This window comes from Acomys russatus, chromosome 19, assembly GCF_903995435.1.
Source record: "Acomys russatus chromosome 19, mAcoRus1.1, whole genome shotgun sequence".
Lineage (NCBI taxonomy): Eukaryota > Metazoa > Chordata > Mammalia > Rodentia > Muridae > Acomys > Acomys russatus.
Genome location: NC_067155.1, coordinates 65,145,251 through 65,168,669, shown reverse-complemented (window position 1 = coordinate 65,168,669; position 23,419 = coordinate 65,145,251). Strand labels below are relative to the sequence as shown.

The following is a 23,419-nucleotide window of genomic DNA, read 5'->3' as shown; positions in this document are numbered from 1 at the left end:
TCAGGAGGCAGAGCTCAGCCTGGTCATAGAGAGTTTCAGGTCAGCTGGAGCTTTAAAGAGAGACCCTGTCTCAAAACAAAAACAAAAATAAAAACTAGTGAGTTCGAGGGCAGCCTGGTCTACAAAGTGAGTCCAGGATGGCCAAGGCTACATAGAGAAACCCTGTCTCGAAAAACCAAAAAAAAAAAATAAAAACTAACAACCCTTGTGTGCATGTTGGATTTTCCCTTTCTTGGTATCTTTTGTTACTTCCTGCTCACCCTCTTCCTCATTGTTAACCAAGTTTTCTTTTCTGTATTTATTAAAAATGTGAAGTTACAGCTGGGTGCCAGGGCATGTGCCTGTAACCCCAGCAGTCAGGAGGCAGAGGCAGGTGAGCTCTGTGAGTTCGAGGTCAGCCTGCTTTACAAAGTGAGCAACCAAGTTTATACAGAGAAACCCTGTCTCAAAACAACAACAACAACAACACACAAAACCCAACCAACCAACCAACCAACCAAAAAACAACAAACCAAAAATCAAAAGCTTAAACTGCGTTCCCAAAGATCCAGGTGGAGGCAGCTGAGCTGACCTGAGTCACGCTGTAAGAGCAAGCGATGACAAGTCAGCTGCCCAGTGTGACACAAGCTCCCAGCAGGAAGCAAACCAAACCTTCTCAAGGACAGTTAAGTGGTTAGAACTTCCATGATTTTGGAATGTACCAGGGCTTTCTTTAGTTCCATAAACATACATTCCTTGCCCACCAGAGTGAGACCTAATGTTCTGTGACTAGCAGGGAGAGATCTTTTGGAATGTGTTAGCAAACTGTAGCGTCTACCAACCAAAGGCTCATTGTAGCACCTGAGGCCTATGGATGAGATTTCTCTGCATCACTCTCCCTACTAATGTTTCTGTGGCCGATGTGAAAAGATCCTTGATTTATGACTTTGTTCTATAAAAACTTTGACTATAAAAACTTCATGAAGCTGCTTCCATATTGGAACATGGAATTTGGGATAATCTAAATCTGTCTTCCCACGCCATGGCCATTCGTATTTGGCTCCAGAATAAATTCTCTGTAACCCACTTTGAGGTGAGTTATGCCTGAGGTGAGGACCAGGAAGTATAAAACATGGCTGCTGCCGGGCGTGGTGGTGCACGCCTTTAATCACAGCACTCGGGAGACAGAGGCAGGCGGATTGCTGTGAGTTCAAGGCCAGCCTGGTCTACAAAGTGAGTCTAGGATGGCCAAGGCTACACAGAGAAAGCCCGTCTTGAAAAACCAAAAACAAACAAACAAACAAACAAAAACAAAACAACAACAACAACAAAAAAACAAAAAAAAACATGGCTGCTGTTACGACTCATTTTTTTAAAATTTTTTATTATTAATTTATTCTTGTTACATCTCAATGGTTATCCCATCCCTTGTGTCCTCCCATTCTTCCCTCCCTCCTCTTTTCCCCTTATTCCCCTCCCCTATGACTGTTCCTGAGGGGGACTTCCTCCCCCTGTATATGCTCATAGGGTATCAAGTCTCTTCTCCGTAACCTGCTGTCCTTCCTCTGAGTGCCACCAGGTCTCTCCCTCCAGGAGACATGGTCAAATGTGAGGCACCAGAGTACGTGAGAAAGTCATATCCCACTCTCCACTCAAGTGTGGAGAATGTTCTGACCATTGGCTAGATCTGGGTAGGGGGTTACGACTCATTCTTGTTTGATTTTTGCCTTTTACACCTCAATCTTTTTTGAGACGGGATAACATTATCTACAAGAACTCTAGGCTTGGCTTGTTCCCAAGGCTACAGGGACAAAGTGGATAGATAATACACATTCCTGAAGGCCAGGCCACCGGAGGGAAAACCACTGCTAAGTGTTGCCTGTTTCACACTCTCCTCCAGGCCGCCTGGCTGCTTGTGCTGGACGGTGGAGCTTGGCCGTGACAGTGACAACACAGCCCCTGCACCCAGTTAAGCCAAACCAAAGCTCACCCTGGAGAACCAATGAGTTTGTTAGATCATGGGTGCACAGGAAGGTCGGCACCCAGCACGGACAGTGACTCCCTCACGGCTGTGTAGATGGATGGACCCCTCTTCCCTTCCTTCAGCTCTCTCCGCCTATCCACTTAGCCCCTCCTGAGAAGGAGGGCACATGCCGTTAGGGCAGAATTGCAATTGGCTGGGAGAACCAGCTGGACACTACAGAACGTCAACAGTTAATAAGCTGAGCTGTGGTGATGTTTTTGCAAGCAGGAACAGCTGAACTCCTGGAGATGTGTCTGTCTGGCTCAGAGGATAGACTCAGGAGCACAGTGGGTCAGGGGGGCCTCAGTTCCACCCACATCCCCTTGCCTAGGCTGGATGCATGACGTATCGCAGCACCACACACTCTGCCCGCTGTTAGTATCTCGGCCAATGCTATGGTTAAGCCTGTCCTCTTTGCTTCTTTCTCCTCACTTCCTGTGGTAACGGGGTTCAAGTCCAGGGCCTTCCATATGCCAGGCAAGTGCTCTATCCCTGAGCTCCGCCACAGCCCCCATATCTATTTCCAATTAGCAGAAGCCAGAAAAGAAATAGCGAGTTTATTTTTAAAGTTTCGTTACCAACTAGAAGGGATTCTTGTTCAACTTGATCTTTTCTTCTATGTTTGAAAAGTATTTCATCTTTGTTAGAATTTCCTTGGCTTTTTCAAAGTCACCTGAAATAAACAAGAGACAATCACATCAGGAAACAGTGAAGCACAACTCTGGCACCCCAGGCCGCCCGTCAAAGGGCCCCCAGGCTGAGCCTCACTTGAGGATGGGTGTGCCCTACAGCAACATTTGCCAAAGTCTAGATAGATGTCTGGCTGCTGTAACCAGGGATATGGTTATGCTTGAAAGCCGGGGATGCAGGCTGGGTGTGGTGGCGCACGCCTTTAATCCCAGCACTCGGGGGGCAGAGGCAGGTGGATCTCTGTGAGTTCGAGGTCAGCCTGGTCTACAGGACAGCCAAGGCTACACAGAGAAACCCTGCCTCAAAAAAACAAAATAAACAAACAAAAAGATAAACCAGTGTATAGAAAGTTTAGAGGATCTATCAATAAGTTTGCTTAGAGGATATTAGGGTACACAAAAGCAAACTTCAGGCTGGGCACAGTAGTACATGCACATGCCTTTAATCTCAGCAGAGGCAGGCTGATCTCTATGACTTGAGACTCAGCTGGTTTACACAGAAAATCACCCACGGCTATAGACAGAAACCCTGTCTCAAACAAAATAGAACAACCAACCGACCCCTCCCCCTAAAAAACCAAACCAAAGCCCCTATGTGCATGCTGGCTCATGGAGTTTGGATTTCTCCTTTCTCTGTATCTTTTGTTGCTTCCAGGTCACTCCTCCACACTGCTATCCAAGTGTTTTTTTGTTTGGTTTTTCAAGACAGGGTTTCTCTGTGTAGCCTTGGCCATCCTGGACTCACTTTGTAGACCAGGCTGGCCTCGAACTCACAGCGATGGGCCTGCCTCTGCCTCCCCAGTGCTGGGATTAAAGGCGTGCGCCACCACGCCCGGCTGCTATCCAAGTTTTTTGTTTTTGTTTTTTGAGATAGGGTTTCTCCGTGTTAGCCTTGGGTGTCCTGGACTGGCTTTGTAGACCAGGGTGGCCTCGAACTCACAGCGCTCCGCCTGCTTCTGCCTCCCTAGTGCTGGGATTAAAGGTGTCCGCCACCATGCCCAGCCTGACCAAGTTTTTGTTCTTGTACAAGATATGAATTTATTAGAAATGTGAATTTATTTAATATTTATCGAAGGGAAGGGGATTCTCTACAAACTTTCCAGCCCTGAGAAAAAGCCTCAGTGTTTACAGTTAATATAGTGAAAGAGCTGGAGAGATGGCACAGCTGTTAAGTGCACTTGTCACTCCTCCAGAGCACCTGGGTCAATTCCTAGTGCTCAATGCGGCTGAAAGCTGACTGTAACCCCAGTTCCACCAGGCACACATGTGGTACACATACATACACGCAGGCAAAACACTTACACTTTTAATTTAAAAAAATTAAAAGAAGAAAAAATAATAAAATGAATAAGCCAAGTTTAAAAGACCCAGTGGGTAAAGGCCCTTACTTACCACTGAATCTTGACAAACTGAATTTGACCTCTGGAGACCCCACAGTAGAAAACGAGAGTTGTCCTGTGATCTCCTCACGTGTGCCCACACACCCACACATCCACACACTAAATAAATGTAATAGGAAATATAAAAAAAAAAGGGAATAAAATACCTTGTTCAAAAGCTCTGTTTACACTGTCAGTAAATTCTTTCTGTTTAGCTGAAAGAGGAAAATAGCTCTTTTAATATTTTCCATTTGAATAACTCTATAATCATAATGACTAAATGCATACTTATTCTATAAAGACAACCCTCTGTGACCAAGCTGCTCTACACACAGGAAGGAACTGGGTTCAAGGCTGTACAGTGCCCTTTGCCTTTCTGTGGTCCTGAGGACGGCACAGGGCCTCAGGCACGCCACGCACACACTGTTGCTGAGCTTCCTTTTAACACAGGGCTTCACTGTGTTGGCCAGGCTAGCCCTGCACTCACCGTCGCCCTGCCTCTCCCTTGACTTCTGGGCTTACAGGTAGGTGCGGTCCTGCCTGTCCAGCAGCTAATGTTCAACGCAGTACCCACAGGTACACTTGCGCCCATGGAAGGCCTAGAGGCAATGGCCAAAGCTTGTAAAGTGGCCATGAAATCTGCTACGGGGGAAAATGAAGAGCGAGCTCTCCACAGTTTGGATAAATGTCCCTCAACTGTCTGCTGTTGAAAGCTTGGCTGGTGACCTGTGTTGCTAAAAGGAGGGCGGGCACTTCAGGAGGCGGGCCTCGTGGGAGGTCAGGACACTATGGGCAGGTTGTCCAGGAATGGCATCCCAGGGCTCCGCTGCTTCTCTCTTGACTTCCTCCCTTCTGTACTCCTGCCTCAGCCCAGAAACAGCTGCGACAACCACGGACTGAACCTCTGAAAGTGTGAGTCAGAAGAAAGCTTTTCTCTTCTTTTCAGTCACTTTTTTGTGTTTTTCCAAAGTTTTTCTGTAGCCCTGGCTGTCCTGGACTCCTTTGTAGACCAGGCTGGCCTCAAACTCACAGCGATCCACCTGCCTCTGCCTCCTGAGTGCTGGGCATGCACCACTGTGTCTAGTTCTCAGGTACTTTTTTTTATCATGATGGAAACATAATCAGCACAGGAGTCTCTACCTACCAGCAGCCTTCCACACTTCAGCACTCACCACTCACAGGCACAGTAACCACCTTCCTAGTGCTGCTCATCACAAAACGAGGGGTTTCCAAAGATGCAGCCATCACCGTTGATTTTTCTCTTCTAACATTTACAGTCAGGGTAAACATCACGCTTGTGCTGGCTAGTTTTATGTCAACTTGACACAAGTTAGAGTCATCTGAGAGGAGGGAACCTCAGCTGGGCTCCAGGCAAGCCTGTAGGGCACTTTCTTTTAAAAAATGATTTATTTGGAGACGGGCAAGGTGGCACACACCTGTAATCCCAGCACTCGGGAGGCAGAGGCAGGCGGATCTCTGTGAGTTTGAGGCCAGCCTGGTTTACAGAGTGAGTCCAGGACAGCCAAGACTACACAGAGAAACCTTGTCTCAAAAACAAAACAAAACAAAACAAACAAACAAAAAAAATCCAAACTGAGTTTTTTGGCTTGCTGTACTGCCTTTTAGATTTGTGCATGTGTATGTGCAATCTGTGTATGCAGGTGCACATGTACCTGTGTATATATGTGCATGTGTGTGTCTGTGTGTGTGCAGATGTGTCAAGGCCAGCAGTCGTTTGTGTGTTATTTCTCAGACACCACCCCCCCTTTTTTTTAAAATTACATTTTTACTTAGAGAGTTTGTATGTGTGTGTTTGTATGCTTATGTTTGTGTGCATGTTTATATGTGTATGTGTTTGTATGTGTTTGTGTGTGTTTGTATGTGTATGTGTTTGTATGTGTTTGTATGTGTTTATATGTGTATGTGTTTGTATGTGTTTATATGTGTATGTGTTTGTGTGTGTTTGTATGTGTTTATATGTGTTTGTATGTGTTTATATGTGTATGTGTTTGTATGTGTTTGTATGTGTTTGTGTGTGTTTGTATGTGTATGTGTTTGTATGTGTATGTGTTTGTGTGTGTATGTGTTTGTGTGTGTTTGTGTGTGTGTGTGTTTGTGTGTGTTTGTGTGTGCCACAGCACCTGTATGGTATACATAGAGACAACTTGTGGAGTTGTGGGGATTGAACTCAAGTCCTCAGGGCTGTGCAGCAAACACACATGCACACAAATACCGTATCACTCCCGGCCTTGCCCTGTAGTTTCTCTCTGGGTCAGCCTCACACACACTGGGGCCGATTTTGTGAAACAAAACCATACTCTACTGGTTTTCTAGAGAGCCCTGACTGACACGCTACGGAAGGAAATGGAAACTAAAGCAGGTGTGATCAGAAGGGCCGGGTTCAGTGCTTAGTGCTTGCCCTGTGCAGACCTCGGTGTGACGACCCGGGCAGTGCAGACCTCGGTGTGACGACCCGGGCAGTGCAGACCTCGGTGTGACGACCCGGGCAGTGCAGACCTCGGTGTGACGACCCGGGCAGTGCAGACCTCGGTGTGACGACGCGGGCAGTGCAGACCTTGGTGTGACGACCCGGGCAGTGCAGACCTCGGTGTACCCCGGGCAGTGCTACCAACGCCGGGGCTCATTTTCCTCACTGGAGCTGATACCAGCATCTAAGTTACCCCCGAGTGGAAGCAGTCTCTGTGATGCCCAGAGTATGACCACGTTCTTGGTTTAAGTCTGTCTTCCACATAGTCAGTGTGACCAGAGACACAGAGCTCCTTATACAACGATGACGGCGGCAAACGGCATTTTTCTTTTCATGCCGCCTTTAATGTAGTCCCGCGCTCCCAAGGGAAATAAAGCACACCGGTTAGACCTCATCTGTTACCTCTGACAGTGGACTCGATCTCTTCCATGGCAGCCTCACTCTGAGCGTCTGCGAGTTTTTCATTGATTTCCATTATTTCCACGAGGAACTGGCTGTCTGCTCCACAGTCTGTCCCTTCAGGAATTTCTATTCCTTGGAGCTTTAGCTGTTGGGGCGGAGGACAGGGCAGGGTCACGTCCATCCTGCTCACTCCTTCAGAGTACACTGACACTCCAGGGGAAGACCTGAGGTTCAGCAGGAGGTGGGGCTGGAGCTTCCTGGTCCCTGCTAAATAAAGAAGCACTCTGCCCCAGGGTCACACGCCCAGGGGAGCTCACTCACTCTGCGCCATCTGCGGCTGAGCCTTGGATAGTCAGTCACACCTCACTCTATTCTATCTCTGTCCAGATGTTCTTGGAAAAACCCTCCCAAGCACTCTAACCACCATCAAATTTATGGAAAACAGTTAAAAACAATGCATTCAGGGTAAGTAAAGATACACAAAAGGATCCAGGCCAGTCTCTAACCCACAGAGACCCGCCTGCCTCTGCCTCCTGAGTGCTGGGATTAAAGGCGTGTGTGCCACCACGCCCAGCTGAGGTTCTGTTTCAAAAGAAACAAAAAACAAGCAAAATAGATTCACAAAGAACACTAAGAAAAGCTGGGCGTGGTGGCACATGCTTTCGGTCCCAGCACTTGGGAGGCAGAGGCAGGTGGATCGCTGTGAGTTCCAGTCCAGCCTGGTCTACAAAGTTGAGTCCAGGACAGCAAGGCCACACAGAGAGACTCTGTCTCAAAACAAAACAAACACAAAACAAAAACCAAACAAAAACTTATATAGAATCTTTTTCTTCCTTTTTTCTTCTGTAGGTCCGTCCCCCCCCCCCCCCCCCCCCCCCCCCCGAGACAGGGTTTCTCTGTATAACCTTGGCTGTCCTGGACTCCCTTTGTAGACCAGGCTGGCCTCGAACTCACAGCGATCCACCTGCCTCTGCCTCCTGAGTGCTGGGATTAAAGGCGTGCGCTACCATACCCGGCTTCTGTAGTATTTTTGAGGCTAACTATCATTAGCTTCCTGGCCTAGCCAGGTCTCATACAGACGGGTGGGAAATCACCTTACAAGATAGAGTCCCCTGCTCAGGGGGGCCTGTAGAGTCTTATAGGCGTCATTCACCAGGGTCGAGTGCGTCTCTGAAAAGTGCTTTTCAGTCTGTTCAGAGAGAGAAAAACACAGTTTTAGTATCACAAGAGCCAGTCCTCTTTGATTCCCAACTTTTTTTTTTTTTTTGTTTTTTGAGACAGGATTTCTCTGTGTAGCCTTGTCTGTCCAGAACTCACTTTGTGGACCAGACTGGCCTCGAACTCACAGAGATTCATCTGCCTCTGCCTCCCAAGGGCAGGCATGTACCACCACTGCCTGGCTCCAAACTTTTATAACACAGCGATGTTCAGACATTTAAGGAATATGGTCAAAGTAGAACTGCTGTTGGAGCCGGGTGCACTCGGGAAGCAGAGGCTGGCAGATCGCTGTGAGTTCAAGGCCATCCTGGTCCACAAAGTGAGTCCAAGACAGCCAAGGCTAGAGAAATGCTGTTTCAGGGACTGCGGGTGGGGGTGCGCGCGCAGACCTGCTGTTGGAGGAGTGGTCTGGTTTTCAGTTATCTGGGAAGCCAGATAACAGCCGTGAGGAAGTGACACCTCTGGGACCTGGCTGTCTAGGGGCAGGCTGCCACAGGGTGGAGCTAGCGGTCCAGTTCTTTCCCAGATCAACAGTGCCACCTACCCAGTTGTGCACACACACGGGAATATGAGGAGTGATCAGTAAATACCTGAGACTTTTGGCTGAAGAAATCTGGATGGACAAGACGTTGTAGTTGTTGGTACCTGTGCTGGAGTTTCGTGGTGTCAACCCTGAAGGATCGGTTGCTGTAAGGAACCAGATATTAGTCATGCAACAGGATTTACAGGCATTTACTAGGGTCTGGTTTTGCTCTTGGGGAAGATGTACTAAAGATATAAGCAAAGGTTATTATTATTTTTTAGATTTATTTATTATGTATACAGTGCTCTGCCTGCATGTACACCTGCAGGCCAGAAGAGGGCACCAGATCTCATTATAGATGGTTGTGAGCCACCATGTGGTTACTGGGAATTGAACTCAGGACCTCTGGAAGAGCAGCCAGTGCTCTTAACCTCTGAGCCATCTCTCCAGCCCCAACAAAGGTTAGGTGAAAGCCGGATGTGGTGGTGCATGCCTGTAATCCCAGACTTGGGGAGGCAGAGGTAGTTGGATATCTGAGTTCAAGGCCAGCCTGAACAGCCAGGGCTGCGTGGAGAATCCCTGTCTTGAAAAACAAATAAGACGTGGTAGTTGTAGTGAAGAGGAACTGAACAGGCTCAGAATCGGTGGACGTGAATGACATTTGAGAGGAGCCGTGAACGGTGCCACTGCTGACCGGTCAGAGACCAGCAAGGGACAAGACAGAGCGACATGTGAACGCAAAGACTCTGAAGAGACTGCGCGAAGCCTGACAAATCAAGGGCTAAGGTCAGCGCGACCCACCGCAAGCACTCAGCGGCGGGTGAAAAGGTGTCCCGAGTGTAGAGTTCTTGCCTGGCCTTGCTACCTTTTTCATTCACTTACTTTCTTTTCTGTGCTGAAGACTGACCTAGGCTTTTTGGCATGCTGGGCAGGGACTTTAACATCAAGCCATTTCCTCCGCTGTACCACGTCTTTTACTTTTCGTTTTGAGACGAGACAGGGTTTCTCTGTGTAGCCCTGGCTGTCCTGGAACTTGCTTGGTAGACCAGACTGGCCTCGAACTCAGAGATCCGGCCTGTCTCTGCCTCCCAGTGTTGAGATTTAAGGGCGTGTATCACCATGACCCAACCCGGTGAAACAGTTCTTGTTTGCTTTTTGTTTTCGAGACAGGGTTTCTCTGTGTAGCTATGGTTGTCCTGGACTCACTCTGTAGAGGAGGCTGACCTCGAACTTACAGCGATCCGCCTGCCTCTGCCTCCTGAGTGCTGGGATTAAAGGCGTGCGTGCGCCACCACAACCATTCACTGTACCTCTATCTCCAGGAGAAAGGCAGGGGAAAACAAACTATGGCAAACATTTCTTGATCTCTCTCCCTCAGATCTTCAGCTTGAACTAAATCTTAGCCTTTGCTTAGCATATGTTGGGCTCCAACTCGTGTCCCTTGTCCTTCATCCTCTTGAATAACGGGATTCTAAGTATATGCCACCACATTGGGTTTGTCTTATTAATTGTATTTGACTTTTGAGATCCAGTCTCCTCTAGCTCAGAGTCTCAGCAAGCTTTCTGTGTAGCTCAGGTTGCCCTCACATTTGTAGTCCTCCTGTCTTACCCTTGAGTTCTGGGCTCACAGGCATACACCAACTCACCTGGCTTGTTTTATTTTTATTTTCCCTTTAAAAAAATTACTTAAGCCGGGCATGGTGGCGCACGCCTTTAATCCCAGCACTGGGGAGGCAGAGGCAGGCGGATCGCTGTGAGTTCGAGGCCAGCCTGGTCTACAAAGTGAGTCCAGGACAGCCAAGGCTACACAGAGAAATCCTGTCTCGAAAAACCAAAAAAAAAAAATTACTTAAGTCGAGTGTGGTAGCGCGCACCTGCAGTTCCAGCACTCAGGGAGGCAGAGGCGGGCCGATGGTTGCAAGTCCAGGGCAGCCAAGGCTACACAGAGGAACCCTGTCTCAAAAAACCTCGACATGAGATGTTCCCTATTTTTGTGGCTGCGCTCCACCTGAGGAATCCTCCTACCTTGGTCTAGCACTCTTTTAATGCCAGCACTGGGGCGGGAGAGTAAGGTGGACGTCTGTGAGTTCCAGGCCTGGCAAGACTACTGGATGAGACTATGCTAGAAAAACAAAATCACCATAAAGCCCGCCCCTTCCTGTTCTTTTTTTTCAGAAGTCCCATCCATCCCTCACACCTCCCTACACTGTAAGCCGGTTCCTTTTGTTGCTGATGTTTAGTGCCCTTGTAGCAGAGGCGAGTCTTGAATTCCCGAGCCTCCAGCCTCCTCTTCCCAAGACCTCAGGTTACAGGCTCCAGCCACTTCACACCTGTGTCCTTCCGTCGCCGCCTCCACCGTTACCTTCTCCCCGGCCTGTGACTTTATTTCCTCCCCCTCTCAGGAAAACTTTCTGAATTCCCACTAGGTACTCTATTACGTATGTGTCAATCAGCCTGGGTGAACTGCCTAAGCTGGCTTGGAACTGTGGCCCTCCTGCCTCAGTTTCCCAACTGGCTGACAGGCCCGCAGACGGCTTACGCCTGCCTGCTCACCCATCTGTGTCGCTAGCCCGACTCGCCCTCCACTCCCAGCGCCTGTACCAGTGCATGAGGCTGAAGTAGTCCCGGGCGGGGTCGGGAGGCTGCAGCGCGCGGCAGTGCGCGCAGAAGAACTCGTCCCCGCACCCGGCACCCCTGGCGCGGCCGCAGTTCCAGCACTGCGGCGCGCCGCTCTTCCCCGAGGCGCCATTGCTGCTCAGCGGGCTCCGTCCCAGGAACCCGGCCAGCCGCACCTGCCACGCGCAGAGCAAAGCCCGGGCCCGGCACCCCAACATCGGGACACCCGCCCGCCGGCCCGGGTTGCCAGACGCCCCCCGCCCCCAGGGAAAAGCGGAAAGAGCGACTCGCTGCTGATTGGTTAGGGAGCCCGGGAGGCGGGATCAGCCGCGGGAAACCGAGGTGCCGAGTCCCGTTCTGTGTTCTAGACTACAACTCCCGGCAAGCCTCGGGGTTAAGCGGTGAGATCACATTCGCGTTTTCTTATTGGTCCTGCGGAGGAGGAAGGCGTTTTGATTGGTTGAGGGTGGAGTTTGTATCGGTAGGTTTAGCGCCACGCCAGTGGCTGTGGCTGTGGGGTGTTTGCGGCTCCTGGTGGTCTCTCGCGGTGAGTCTTAGTGGGAACCTGTTCTCGGTTGTTTGAGGGTTCGGATACGGTTCTCACGGTCTTTTGCAAGTGGGCCCCCTCCGCAGCTTCCGCTCTGTCGGCTCACTCGTGGGCGCTGTGCGTCGGCCACTCTGCCCTTTTAGCTGCCCTTCGAGGGGGAAGTTCCCTTTTCCTGTTTTCTTACAAGCTGAGACAGGTCTGGGCACACGGGCAGGCAGGGCGTCGGGCGTTCAGTGCCAGAGCGAAGCGGTTTCCTGGCGAACGTTGGAATTGTTAGTGATCGTGCCAGCCCCTAGAGTCGTTCCTCCCAAACGCCGGCTGGGCTGTGCCGGAGCCTGGGCTGGCGTGTGGGGCAGCGTGGCAAGGAGCGGAGGGGAGGCAGCCAGCCGTCCTCAGCTTCTGTGCACGGAGGAGAGGTGGCGTGAGGCTTTGCAAGTGGCCTCTGGAGTTCCATTCATAATTATGGGGTTTTGCTATAGCCACTTTGCTTTTGTTTTTGTTTTCACTCATCAGTGGCCCCGCCTTTCTTTTTGAGGCGGTCAAGATGTGCCTGTTCCTTTAAACTTTATTTGTAAAACTCTTGTCTGCGTTAAGTCTGTGCAGTTCTCACGGAGGCCAGCAGAGGGCATTGTATTCCCGCAAGGGCTGGAATTACAAGCCTTTGTGAGGACGTGGGTACTGGGAACTCAAAAGAGCAACGTGTGTTCTTAACCGCAGGCAGCGACGTCTCCCCAGCCCATTCTCTATTTATTTTGTATGTTTGGTGGTCCTGGGTATTTAATCCAGGACTTTGCATCTGTTAGACAAGTGAGCCACCATTAAGTACCATGCGCATTCCTCACTGATTTGGGGGTAAATATTTATTATGATTGTTTGGTTGGTTTTTTGGTTTTTTGAGACACGGTCTCTCTGTGTAGCCTTGGCTGTTCCTGGACTCACTTTGTAAGACCAGGCTGGCCTCGAACTCACAGCGATCCACCTGCCTCTGCCTCCCGAGTGCTAGGATTAAAGGCGTGCGCCACCACCGCCCGGCATATTTATTATGATTATGATTATTATTTTGTTTTTGTTTTTCGAGATAGGCTTCTCTGTATAGTTTTGGTTGTCCTAGACTCACTTTGTAGACCAGGCCGGCCTCAAACTCAGAGAGACCCTTCTGCCTCTGCCTCCCTGAGTGCTGGGATTAAAGGCTGCACCTGGCAAGATTTATTCTTTTTAATTATGTTATGTGTGTGAGAGTGTACACACGTGAGTGCTGGTGCCTGCGAAAGCCAAGATCCACTTCGGATCCGCTGGAGTTGGAGTTACAGGCAATCTTTTTTTTTTTTTTTTTTTTTTTAATATTTTTTGTTTATTATGTATACCGTGCACATCAGATCATATTACAGATGGCTGTGAGCCACCATGTGGTTGCTGGGAATTGAACTCAGGACCTCTGGAAGAGCAGTCGGTGCTCTTAACCACCAAGCCATCTCTCCAGCCCGTTACAGGCAATCTTGAGCTGCCAAAGTTGGGTGCTGGGACATGACCAAACTTGGGCTCCGCAAGAATAGTAGGTGCTTTTTCCTGCTGAGTCACCTCTCCTGCTCTTCACTCTTGAGTTTTCAGCCTTGTCCCTGAAGTGTCACCTTACTGTTGGACTCTTGTTTTGGGGGCCAGATATGAAGAGTCAGCAGTCCCAAGGCAGCAGCACCTTGAAGGCCCATGGCAGTGGTACCTGGTCACAGCCCCAAGGTGGCTTCACGCAGTCCCAAGGCAGCAGCACCTCGACGGCCCATGGCAGTGGTACCTGGTCACAGTCCCAAGGTGGCTTCACGCAGTCCCAAGGCAGCAGCACCTCGAAGGCCCATGGCAGTGGTACCTGGTCACAGCCCCAAGGTGGCTTCACGCAGTCCCAAGGCCCTTCGTCCCAGCTGCACGACCTCTCCTCACAGTGTCAGGGCACATCGGGGTCCTCTACCAGCACAGTGCAATCCTCCAGCCAGTCCTCTCACTCCAGCTCGGGGACGCTGAGCTCTTTAGAGACAGTGTCCACTCAGGAACTCGGTTCTATTCCCGAGGACCAGGAACTTGAAGAGCCTGGCCCTGTCCCTTGGGCTCGGCTGTGGGCTCTTCAGGATGGATTCCCCAATCTGGGTAAGGCTCTTTTTGTTATGTAATACAGTGTATGGCTCAGAGAAAAGGAAGGTGGTTAGCTTGTGGCACCAGAGATCTCAGGGCCCCATAACTGGAGGTAAGACAAAAGGGGTTTTGTTGTTGTTGTTTGGATTGGTTTATTTTTTTTTTTTTAAGTTTTAATTAATTAATTAATTAATTATTTTTGTTATTGTTGTTTTGAGACAGGGTTTCTCTGTGTGTAGCCCTGGCTGTCCTGGCTTTGTTTTGTAGACCAGACTGTCCTAGAACTCACAGAGCTCCACCTGCCTCTGTTTCCCAAGTGTTGGGATTACAGGCATGTGCCACTGGGCACTGAGAAAAAGTTTGTTTGTTTGTTTGTTTTTTACAGAGATGATAACAACAGAGAGAAAAGTTTTTTTTTTTTTTAAGAATTTATTTATTGTGTATACAGATCTTGTTATAGATGGTTGTGAGCCAACATGTGGTTGCTGGGAATTGAACTCATGACCTTTGGAAGAGCAGTCAGGCTGACAGTCAAGGTTAGCCATCACTGTTATTTCACCACGCAGCCAGGCCTGCTCACCATGCTCTTAGCCTGGTCTCCTGAGTGCCAGGGCGGTAGTTGCAGCTTTGTCCCCAGAAGAATGAACACTTAATAACCATGTTATCTTTATTCTTTGAATGTGGGGTATCTTTCCAGAACTCAGCCTTTTGTTTGTTTGTTTCTCCCCACCCCTATCCCCGAGACAGGGTTTCTCTGTGTAATAGCACTAGCTGTCCTGGAACTCGCTCTGTAGATCAGGCTGGCCTCGAACTCACAGAGATCCATCTGCCTCTGCCTCTGAAGTGTCGGGATTAAAGGCGTGGGCGCCCCCCCCCCCCCCCCCCCCCCCCCGCAGCCTTTTGTTTCTTTGCACAATGTCTTGTACAGCACAGCACAATGTATAAGTCTTATCCCTTCTTTTGTTTTATGAAACTCATGTTGTTGCTGTGTTGATAGTCTGTCAGTGCCGCTGACTGTTTATTTGGGGAACAGAGCCTCAGTTTTTAGCCTCACCTAGCTTGGAACTCACTAACTTTAACTCATAATAGCTCTGCCTCAGCCTTCCAAATGCTGGGTTACATGTGTGGACTGTGGACATCAGTACGATACCTTGCTACAATTTTTTGAGCATTTTTGAATCTGCGTTTGTTTGTTTGTCTTGAAAAACAAAACAAAAACAACAACAACAAAACAAAGCCATTGTTGTATAATTATCCCCCACCCCTTATTTTTGTTGTAGGACACTGAACCCAAGGCCTTGAATACACCCCAGCCAGTGTCCTCCAGCTTTTTTTTTTTTCTTTTTTTGGTTTTGGCTTTTTGAGACAGGGTCTCTCTGTGTAGCCTGGGCTGTCCTGGACTCACTTTGTAGACCAGGCTGGCCTCGAACTCACAGTGATCCACCTGCTTCTATCTCCCGAGTGCTGGGATCAAAGGCGTGCGCCGCCACGCCCAGCCTATGTCCCCCAACTTTTAATACAAAATTTTGAAAATCAAATCTACACTTACGATCGTCTTCTTGCACACTTCTGTTTTGCAGTATCTTCTCATGTAGGTGTGAGTGGCCTTGAGCCTCCGTGTGAGCCTCCCAGGTGCTGGGCTCACGTGTGTCGATTGGCCGCTTCCTAGTTAGCACCATTGACGCGTGTTTGCTGCGTGGAATGCCAATCCTCTGCTGTGTGCTTCTGTGTTAACAGACTGCGTTAACGACAGCTACTGGTTTGGGAGGGATAAAAGCTGTGAGTATTGCTTTGACGGGCCGCTCTTGAGGAGGACCGAGAAGTACCGCAGCTATAGCAAGAAGCACTTCTGCATTTTCAGGGTAGGTGACTGCTACTCCCAGGGGCACTGAGCCACCTTGCCGTTGCTCGTGGGTGCCCTGCCCTGTTAACTCCTGCTGTCTGGAAATGGAATGTTCTCTATTTCAGGAAATGGGCCCTAAAAATTCTCACATTGTGTACATCGAAGATCACAGTGGGAACGGAACCTTTGTAAATAGCGAGCTCATAGGGAAAGGGAAACGCCGCCCTTTGAGTAACAACTCTGAAATTGCGCTTTCACTGTGTAGAAATAAAGGTAATGTTGCTGTCTCATGGCTGATGGGCTCCTCTAAGCTTCCTCTGTAAGGGGGAACTTTTGTGTCTTTATAGATTGTGCTTTAAATCAGTCAAGTGACGTAAGTTAGCATTCAAGAGTTAACTCAGTTGCCTGAGTTGAGGAGTTTTTGTTTGTTTGTTTTTATCTTTGAGACATGGTCTCACTATATGGCTGTCTTAGAATTCCCTGTGTAGGCCAGGCTGGTCTTGAACTCAGAGATCCGCCTACCTCTGCCTCCCCAGGTGCTGAGTATTTTCTCTGTGTGTGTGGCATATGTACGTGTGGATATGTTGTGCATTTGTGTAGGTGTGGAGGCCACCAGGGGGTAGTGTGTGTGCGTGTGTGCGCGCGCGAGGGGAAGGAGAGGGAAGGGAGAAAGATCTGTGCGTGCAGGTGCAGGCTTACGCATTGCCATATGCACGTCCGGTCTGAGGACAGTTGTTGGGAGGCGGTTTTCTCCCACGTGCTGTCACCCTCGAGCCGTCGGGCATACACAGCAAGCGGTTTAACCTACTGGGCTATCTTGCTGGCCCTTGGACTAAAGATAATTCATTTCTATTATCTGATATTTATAATCCGGTAACATATTCTTTATAGAGCTAGATTTTAGAAACTAGTTTTCTAATCACGAATTAACAAGCCCATTTCTGTCTTTTTCCCCCTCAGTTTTTGTATTTTTTGATCTCACTGTAGATGATCAGTCAGTTTATCCTAAGGAATTAAGAGATGAATACATCATGTCAAAAACTCTTGGAAGGTAAATTTTTTCTTTATATAATAAACTAAAACTAATTTTTTCTATGTCTTTTCATAGTTCAGGTTTTTTTTGTGCTTGAGTTTATAGCGTTATTATTTGTAACATAGCTGATTGTCAAACTCTGTTATAGCTTCTATTACTGATTTATTTGATAATGATCAGTTTAAATAAACCCTTTTTCCTTATAAGTTTTAGTGCTGGGATTAGCTTGTGCCACCAGGCTTAGTGTGCGTGTGTGTGCGCGTGTGCGTGTGCGTGCGTGTGTGTGTGTGTGTGTGTGTGTGTGTGTGTAAGAATGATTGCATGTGAAGTCCCGAGGTCAGTATCTGCTGTCTTCTTCCATGACCCTCCACTCTGGACTGTAGCGCATGGAACGTGGCGCTCGCTGACCCGGCTTAGCTAGTGGTTAGCAAGCCCCTAGGATGTTCCTGTCTTCACCTCACCAGCACTGCAATCGGAGGAGACAGGCTTTTTATGTGGGTGCTGGGGATCCAGACTCAGGTCTTGGGCAGTGACTGTTTTATAGGCTGAGATAGCTTTCCAGCTCTTTATTTTACTTTATTTAACTGAGTAGCTTTTTAGATAGGGCCTCACTGCTGCCCTGATTGGCCTAGAACTCACAGGTTTCTTCTGGTTTTGCCTCCCACGTACCAGGATTAGAGGTGGGCACCACCACGCCTGCCTGGTTTGCTTTTTCTCTTCTTTTTTTTCATGTAGTTTACGCTGGACTCAATCACTGTGCAGTCAGGGAGGATCTTGAACTCCTGCTCCTCCTGCCTCTGCCTCCCCAGACAGGCGTCCAGGTCTGGCCCTCATGCCTTAGGTGCCTGTGTGTGTGGGTGCACGTGCCATAGTGAGGATGTAGAGGCCAGAGGACAACTTGCAGGGGTCAGGTCTCTCCTACCATGTGCCTTGGGTGCAGGACATCAGGCTCCGTGGTAGCCGCCATTACACACTGAGTAGTCTCGCTGGCCCTGCCTTGTTTGTGTGTTTGTGTTTAGTGATGCCAGTGTTGGTCCGGGGTCCTCTGCATGTTTGGGAGAGTGCTACTGAGCCTCATCTCTAAGCTAATTAGTTAGTTACGTTTTTGGCTTTTTTTCCCCCCTTTGAGACAGGAACTCACGCCATAGCTTAAACTGGCATGTACTCACAGTGTAGCCCAGGCTGACCTCAAATTCATGGGTAGTTCTCTGCCTGAGTTTACAGGCATGAGCTACCATATGCAGTGCATTTTTTGCTAGTTAAAAATTATTGAAAAGCCAGGTGTAGTGGTACACGCCTTTAATCCCAGCACTCGGGAGGCAGAGGCAGGTGGATAGCTGTGAGTTTGAGGCCAGCCTGGTGTAGGACAGCCAAGGCTACACAGAAAAACCCTGTCTTTAAAAACCAGAAAAAAAAAAATAAAAAGAAAAGAAAAATTACTGAATTGTTTCCTTTTCCTTCTCTGTGTATGTGTGTGAGCTGAGTATATGATTGTATGGGTTTTGTGTGTGACTGCTGTGATGTGGGTATGCGTGTGGGTGGGTGTGTGTGTGTGTGTGTGTGTGTGTGTGTGTGTGTAATAAGTACACCATGGTGTATATGTGGAGCTCAGAGGAAAACCTTCAGGAATTTCTCATTTATTTATTTTTATTTGTATTGATGTTCTTGTTGACGTGTGTCTGAGTGAGAGTGCCAGATCCTCTGGAACTGGAGTTACAGACAGTTGTGAGCCGCCATGCGGGTGCTGGGAATTGAACCCGGGCCCTCTGGAAGATCAGCCGCTGCTCTTAATTGCTGAGCCACCTCTTCAACCCCGGTTTCTCCTTCTGCCATAGACCCTAGAGACTGACTTCAGGTCAGCAGGCCTGATCAGGCCCTGACTTGCTTTTTGTTTTTGTGGTAAGCATCATAATCAAAAGCAGTTTGGTAAGGGAAGGGCTTAATTGTCTTACATGTCCTGATCTCAGTCTGCCATTGAGGGATGTCAAAGTATTAACTCAAAGCCGGGCGGTGGTGGGCACGCCTTTAATTCCAGCACTCGGGAGGCAGAGGCAGGCGGATCGTTGTGAGTTCGAGGCCAGCCTGGTCTACAAAGTGAGTCTAGGACAGCCAGGGCTACATAAAGAAGCCCTGTCTGGAAAAACAAACAAACAAAAAAACCAAAAATCCAAAAACAGAAAAATAACACCAAAATAAAAACAAAAACACAATTTGGGACTGGAGAGCTGGCTTAGCAACTAAGAGCACTGGTTGCTCTTCTAGAGGACCCAAGTTTGATTTCCAGTGCCTGCGTGATGGCATACAGCTGCCTGCAGCTCTTAATTCCGGGAGTCAGATACCTTCTATTTTTTTTCTTTTTTTTTAAAAAAAGATTTATTTATTATTATGTATACAGTGCTCTGCCTTCATGTACACCTGCACACCAAAAGAGGGCATTAGATTACATTATAGATGGTTGTGAACCACCATGTGGTTGCTGGAATTGAACTTAGGACCTTTGGCAGAACAGGTGGTGCTCTTAACCACTGAGCCATCTCTCCAGCCCACCTTCTTCTTCTTCTTCTTTTTTTTTTTTCTGAGACAGGGTCTCTGTGTAGCCGTGGCTGTCCGGGACTCAGTTTGTAGACCAGGCTGGCCTCGAACTCACAGAGATCCACCTGCCTTTGCCTCCCGAGTGCTGGGATTAAAGGCGTGCGCCACCACGCCTGTCCTGATGCCTTCTTTAGCCTTTGCACACATGTGTTGCACAGACATATATGTAGGAAAAGCATCCATATGCATAAAATGAAATTATTAAAAAACAAGAACAACCCCCCAGCAATATAAAAGTTCAAATTCTCATTAAAAATCTACAATCTCTTAACTGTGGGCTCCTATTTAAGAAACTGTTTTTTGTTGTTATTATTTTGTTTTTATGGTTTTTTTTTCTTTTTCTTTTTTTTCTGTGTGTAGCCTTGGCTGTCCTGGACTCACTTTGTGGACCAGGCTAGCCTTGAACTCACATTGATCCGCCTGCCCCTGCTTCCTAAGTGCTGGGATTAAAGGCCTATTAAAGGCCTGTTATTATTATGATTATGAAGAGCCAGGGTTACAGTCAGATCAAAGCAAAACCAAATTTCAACAGTGTAAGTAGATCATGTCCAAGGTCTGGGTCTCATGATCTTTTACACTGCAGAAGATGTGAGCAGCGTCACTTCCCCCACAGAGCTTGCCTTGTAGGCTGGCAGCACCCTGCGCCTGCTGCTGTCCTCTTGGACATCCCACAGTCTGCACCTCTTCATTATGCTGAGCTCTCCAAATGCACCTGGGCCTGCGTCTTTGTCAGTGGTCTGCTGACCTCTCTTGGGTTACCCCAACCCTGCCATGCGGTGCCAGGCCTCAGCTGCTGCCCATGGTCCCTTTATTCCTTCAGAATTAGTATCTTGAGGGAGACTTTACACAAGAAGTTTGAGGTGCAGCTTGAGGTGCAGCTTTGGGCCCTGTCTGGACCACAGCTTCTGTGTGCTGACCCAGAAGAGCTCACCTTGATGATGCTGGCCTCTTATTGGGAGAGTTGATTTTTTTGTTTTGTTTTGTGTTTGGAGACAGGGTTTGTCTGTGTAGCCTTGGCCATCCTGGACTCACTTTGTAGACCAGGCTGGGTTCGAACTCACAGATATCCACCTGCCTCTGCCTCCCGAGTGCTGGGATTAAAGGCATGCACCACCACACCCGGATGGATATTTGTGAGTTTGAGGCCAGCCTAGTCTACAGAGTAAGTTCTAGGACGGCCAGGGCTACACAGAGAAACCCCGTCTCAAAATAGAGAAACACACCCCAAAATCTGTGAAATGAAACCTTTTGTGCTTTACTAAGATAATCAGCGCTAGTCAGCTGGGGCTTAAAAATCAGCTCTTTCGACCGGCGCCCCCCACACCCCCCCAATAACCCCAAAACCCCAACTCACAAATATCTGACTGTCTCTGCCTCTGGAATGCTGGCGTTAAAGGTGTGCACCACCATGCCCAACCTCACTTTCACAGAATCTTGTAGAGTCTTCAAGGGACCCTGAAATTTTCTCTCAAAGGTCACACACAGGCCGGACGTCCATGGTCTTCCAGTTCTCTACAGAAAAACTCGCTAAATCTGAGTTGCTGAGCACTCTACAGCTTTTCCCGCCCAGAGCTATAAAGTCCTGTAAGCCTTCCCCCAGACAACATGGCCACATTCATCACAGCAGCCCCTCCCTGGTACCAAGTCCCATCCTCTTCTGCTTTCTGTTGCTGTGAAAAACACTGTGACTGAAAGCAACCAAGAGAGGGAAGGGCTCGTTTGGCCCTCTGTTCTGCTCAGGGCTCAGTCTTGCAGGAAGCCAACAGAAGCACAGCAGCCAGGGAGGGACACTGACTCGGTTTCCATGGCTCCTACATCCTAGAGCTACCTGCCCAGGGCCAGTAGTGCAGTCAGCGGGCCGGGGCCTCCCACGTAAATCAATAAAATGCCCCCACAAACTTATCTACTGGACAGTCGAATGGAGGCATTTTCAGTTGAGATTCCCTTTTAGCAGATGGTCCTCGCTTGAGTCAAGTTGACAAAAAAGCCTAACCAGCATATCTCTCCCCTCCCTCCCTCCCTCTTTCTCTTTCTCTGTCTCTTTTGAGACAGGGTTAGGGTCTTGCTTTGTAGATCCTGGACTTGCTTGGTAGACCAGGCTGGACTGAAACTCACAGAGATCCACCTGCCTCAGCCTTCCCCAGTGCTAGGATTACAGGTGTGTGCCACCATGCCTGGTAAGGAGATCACTTCTACTTCCTGAGCCATCTTGTCAGGCCCTACCCTTCTAAGGTAGGCGTGCAATTTAGTGTAAAATATTTAGTTCAATATTAGTTCCCTAATAGAAAGAGACAGCTGGGCAAGGTGGGACATACTTGGAATTCAACAACTTAAAAATTTTAGTAGGAGGATTAGGAGTTCTGCTTGGTATTTAGTCATCAGAAGACAGCCTGAGTTTCCTAAGACTTTTGTGGTGGTGGTGGTAGGGTAATGGATGGATAGATGGATAGATGGATAGATAGATAGATGGATAGATGGATAGATAGATGGATAGATAGATGATACATAGGCTGATAGACAGACAGATTGAGGCTGTAGTGGGATGTTCCAGTTTCTAGAGAGGTTTATTTTGTTTGTTTGTTTGTTTGTTTTTTGTTTTTCTGAGACAGGGTTTCTGTGTGTAGTCTTGGCTCTCCCTGATTCGCTTTGTAGACCAGGCTGGCCTTGAACTCACAGTGATCCACCTGCCTCTGCCTCCCGAGTGCTGGGATTAAAGGTGTGCGCCACCACCGCCCGGCCCAGCTCCTAGAGAGCAAAGCAGCAACGCAGATCCAGTCTCAGATGAGTAATAAAGAGGCACTGGTGGTTGCGATAATATGGATGAGCTTTGAAAACATTAAGCTAAGTGAAAGAAATATTTCATCGATATGAAGTATCAGGCGATTTTTAGGAAGCCAATTGTGGTTGCTAGGGCAGGCTATGGCGGTGTCTCCTTAACTGGAGCTAGATGGCAGCGCCCGCAGAACATTGTGACCAAATTCTGCACCTGGAAATGATGGGGGTGCTGCATTTCACGTCACCGTCCTCAGCACAGTGAGGAAGCTGGGAGGCCTGTGCTCTGCTCTCTCGTCTGCCACAGACAGGCAGTGTGCGGTGTGCGGCCCCTGCTGTAGTTGCATTGCTAGGATGGATCTGAACTTCGCAGGACAGATTCCCTGGGGCTGCAGCAGGTTCTGTGTGGCGGTCCTCTGCCATCGGTACCCACTGAGTCCAGAGTAGTTGTGCAGTGCTTTCCAATGTAGCATAGCATGCAGTTTATGTTTCCAACCAACTATGTATGCTGATTATTTGTTGGTGATTGTTTTCAGTTTTGTTGTTTTTATTTTTCTTTTCCTTTAAAATAATTTTTTTTTTTCTGAGACAGGGTTTCTCTGTGTAGCCTTTGCTCTGTGTAGCCTAGAACTCACTCTGTAGACTAGGCTGGCCTAAAAAATCAAAGAGATCAGTCTGCTTCTGCCTCCTCAGTACTAGGATTGCCGGTGTGTGCTAGTGTGCTACCATAGCCTGGCCGGGTTTTGTCTTTTTAATTCAGGACTAAATGGCTGCTGTCCTCCCGGTGAGAATTGGGACAATGAAAACAATGTTTCGTGAACAAAGTGTGTGTGTGTGTGTGTGTGTGTGTGTGTGTGTGTGTGTGTGTGTGCGTGCACGCTCAAGCAAGGGTGGGAGTGCATGTGCCACAGAATTTGTGTGGCTGTCAGAAGCCAAACGTGGGTGTTGGTGTGTTTTCTGCTGTGCATGCCAGGCAGGCTGGCTCAAGCCTTGAGGGTAGGGCAAACAGTTCGCTTGTTTCTGCCTCCAGTGTTGCAGTACGAAGTCTGGTTACGTGGCTTCTGGGTATTGGAGCTCAGGTTCTCACACTGTCAGGATAAGAACTTTACCCACCTGAAAACCTCCTCAGCCACATCTTTAATTTTTTTGTTGTCAAGGCAGACTTAGACATGATGAAAATCATCCTGAAAATCA

At 48.5% G+C, this 23,419-nt stretch overlaps 2 protein-coding genes across 4 annotated transcripts in view; one reads left to right on the top strand and one right to left on the bottom strand.

Moving 5' to 3' along the window:
* Window positions 1–2,545: 2,545 nt before the first annotated feature.
* On the bottom strand, window positions 2,546–11,575 carry Hscb (HscB mitochondrial iron-sulfur cluster cochaperone). 3 transcript variants are annotated; one of them, XM_051161745.1, is made up of 6 exons: window positions 11,303–11,575; window positions 8,769–8,865; window positions 8,060–8,149; window positions 6,961–7,105; window positions 4,238–4,285; window positions 2,546–2,675 (listed from the first exon to the last, which is right to left on the bottom strand). In XM_051161745.1, the coding sequence occupies exons 1-6, from the start codon at window positions 11,533–11,535 to the stop codon at window positions 2,584–2,586; spliced, it is 705 nt and encodes a 234-aa protein (XP_051017702.1). In that variant the 5' UTR covers window positions 11,536–11,575; the 3' UTR covers window positions 2,546–2,583. The 3 variants fall into 3 exon arrangements, with proteins under 3 accessions (XP_051017702.1, XP_051017703.1, XP_051017704.1); XM_051161746.1 differs by lacking the exon at window positions 4,238–4,285; XM_051161747.1 differs by lacking the exons at window positions 2,546–2,675; window positions 4,238–4,285 and having other exon boundaries at window positions 8,055–8,149.
* A 1,950-nt stretch (window positions 11,576–13,525) lies between these two features.
* Chek2 (checkpoint kinase 2) overlaps window positions 13,526–23,419 on the top strand; it is a 34,112-nt gene continuing 24,218 nt past the window's right edge. Inside the window, exons 1-4 of the mRNA XM_051162163.1 lie at window positions 13,526–14,000; window positions 15,723–15,847; window positions 15,954–16,101; window positions 16,789–16,879. Coding sequence (XP_051018120.1) covers window positions 13,526–14,000; window positions 15,723–15,847; window positions 15,954–16,101; window positions 16,789–16,879 — 839 coding nt within the window. The remainder of the gene's footprint in view (window positions 14,001–15,722; window positions 15,848–15,953; window positions 16,102–16,788; window positions 16,880–23,419) is intronic.

What these genes read in the sequence shown, in the direction of transcription:
- Hscb (XM_051161745.1), bottom strand. Translation starts at nt 11,535, where the DNA reads ATGTTGGGGTGCCGGGCCCGGGCTTTGCTCTGCGCGTGGCAGGTGCGG. An exon ending in TGAGCAGGGGACTCTATCTT is followed by an intron (nt 7,106 to 8,059) that starts GTAAGGTGATTT and finishes CCGCCCCAACAG; the next exon opens with CTAAAGCTCCAAGGAATAGA. An exon ending in GATCGAGTCCACTGTCAGAG is followed by an intron (nt 4,286 to 6,960) that starts GTAACAGATGAG and finishes TTCCTCTTTCAG; the next exon opens with CTAAACAGAAAGAATTTACT.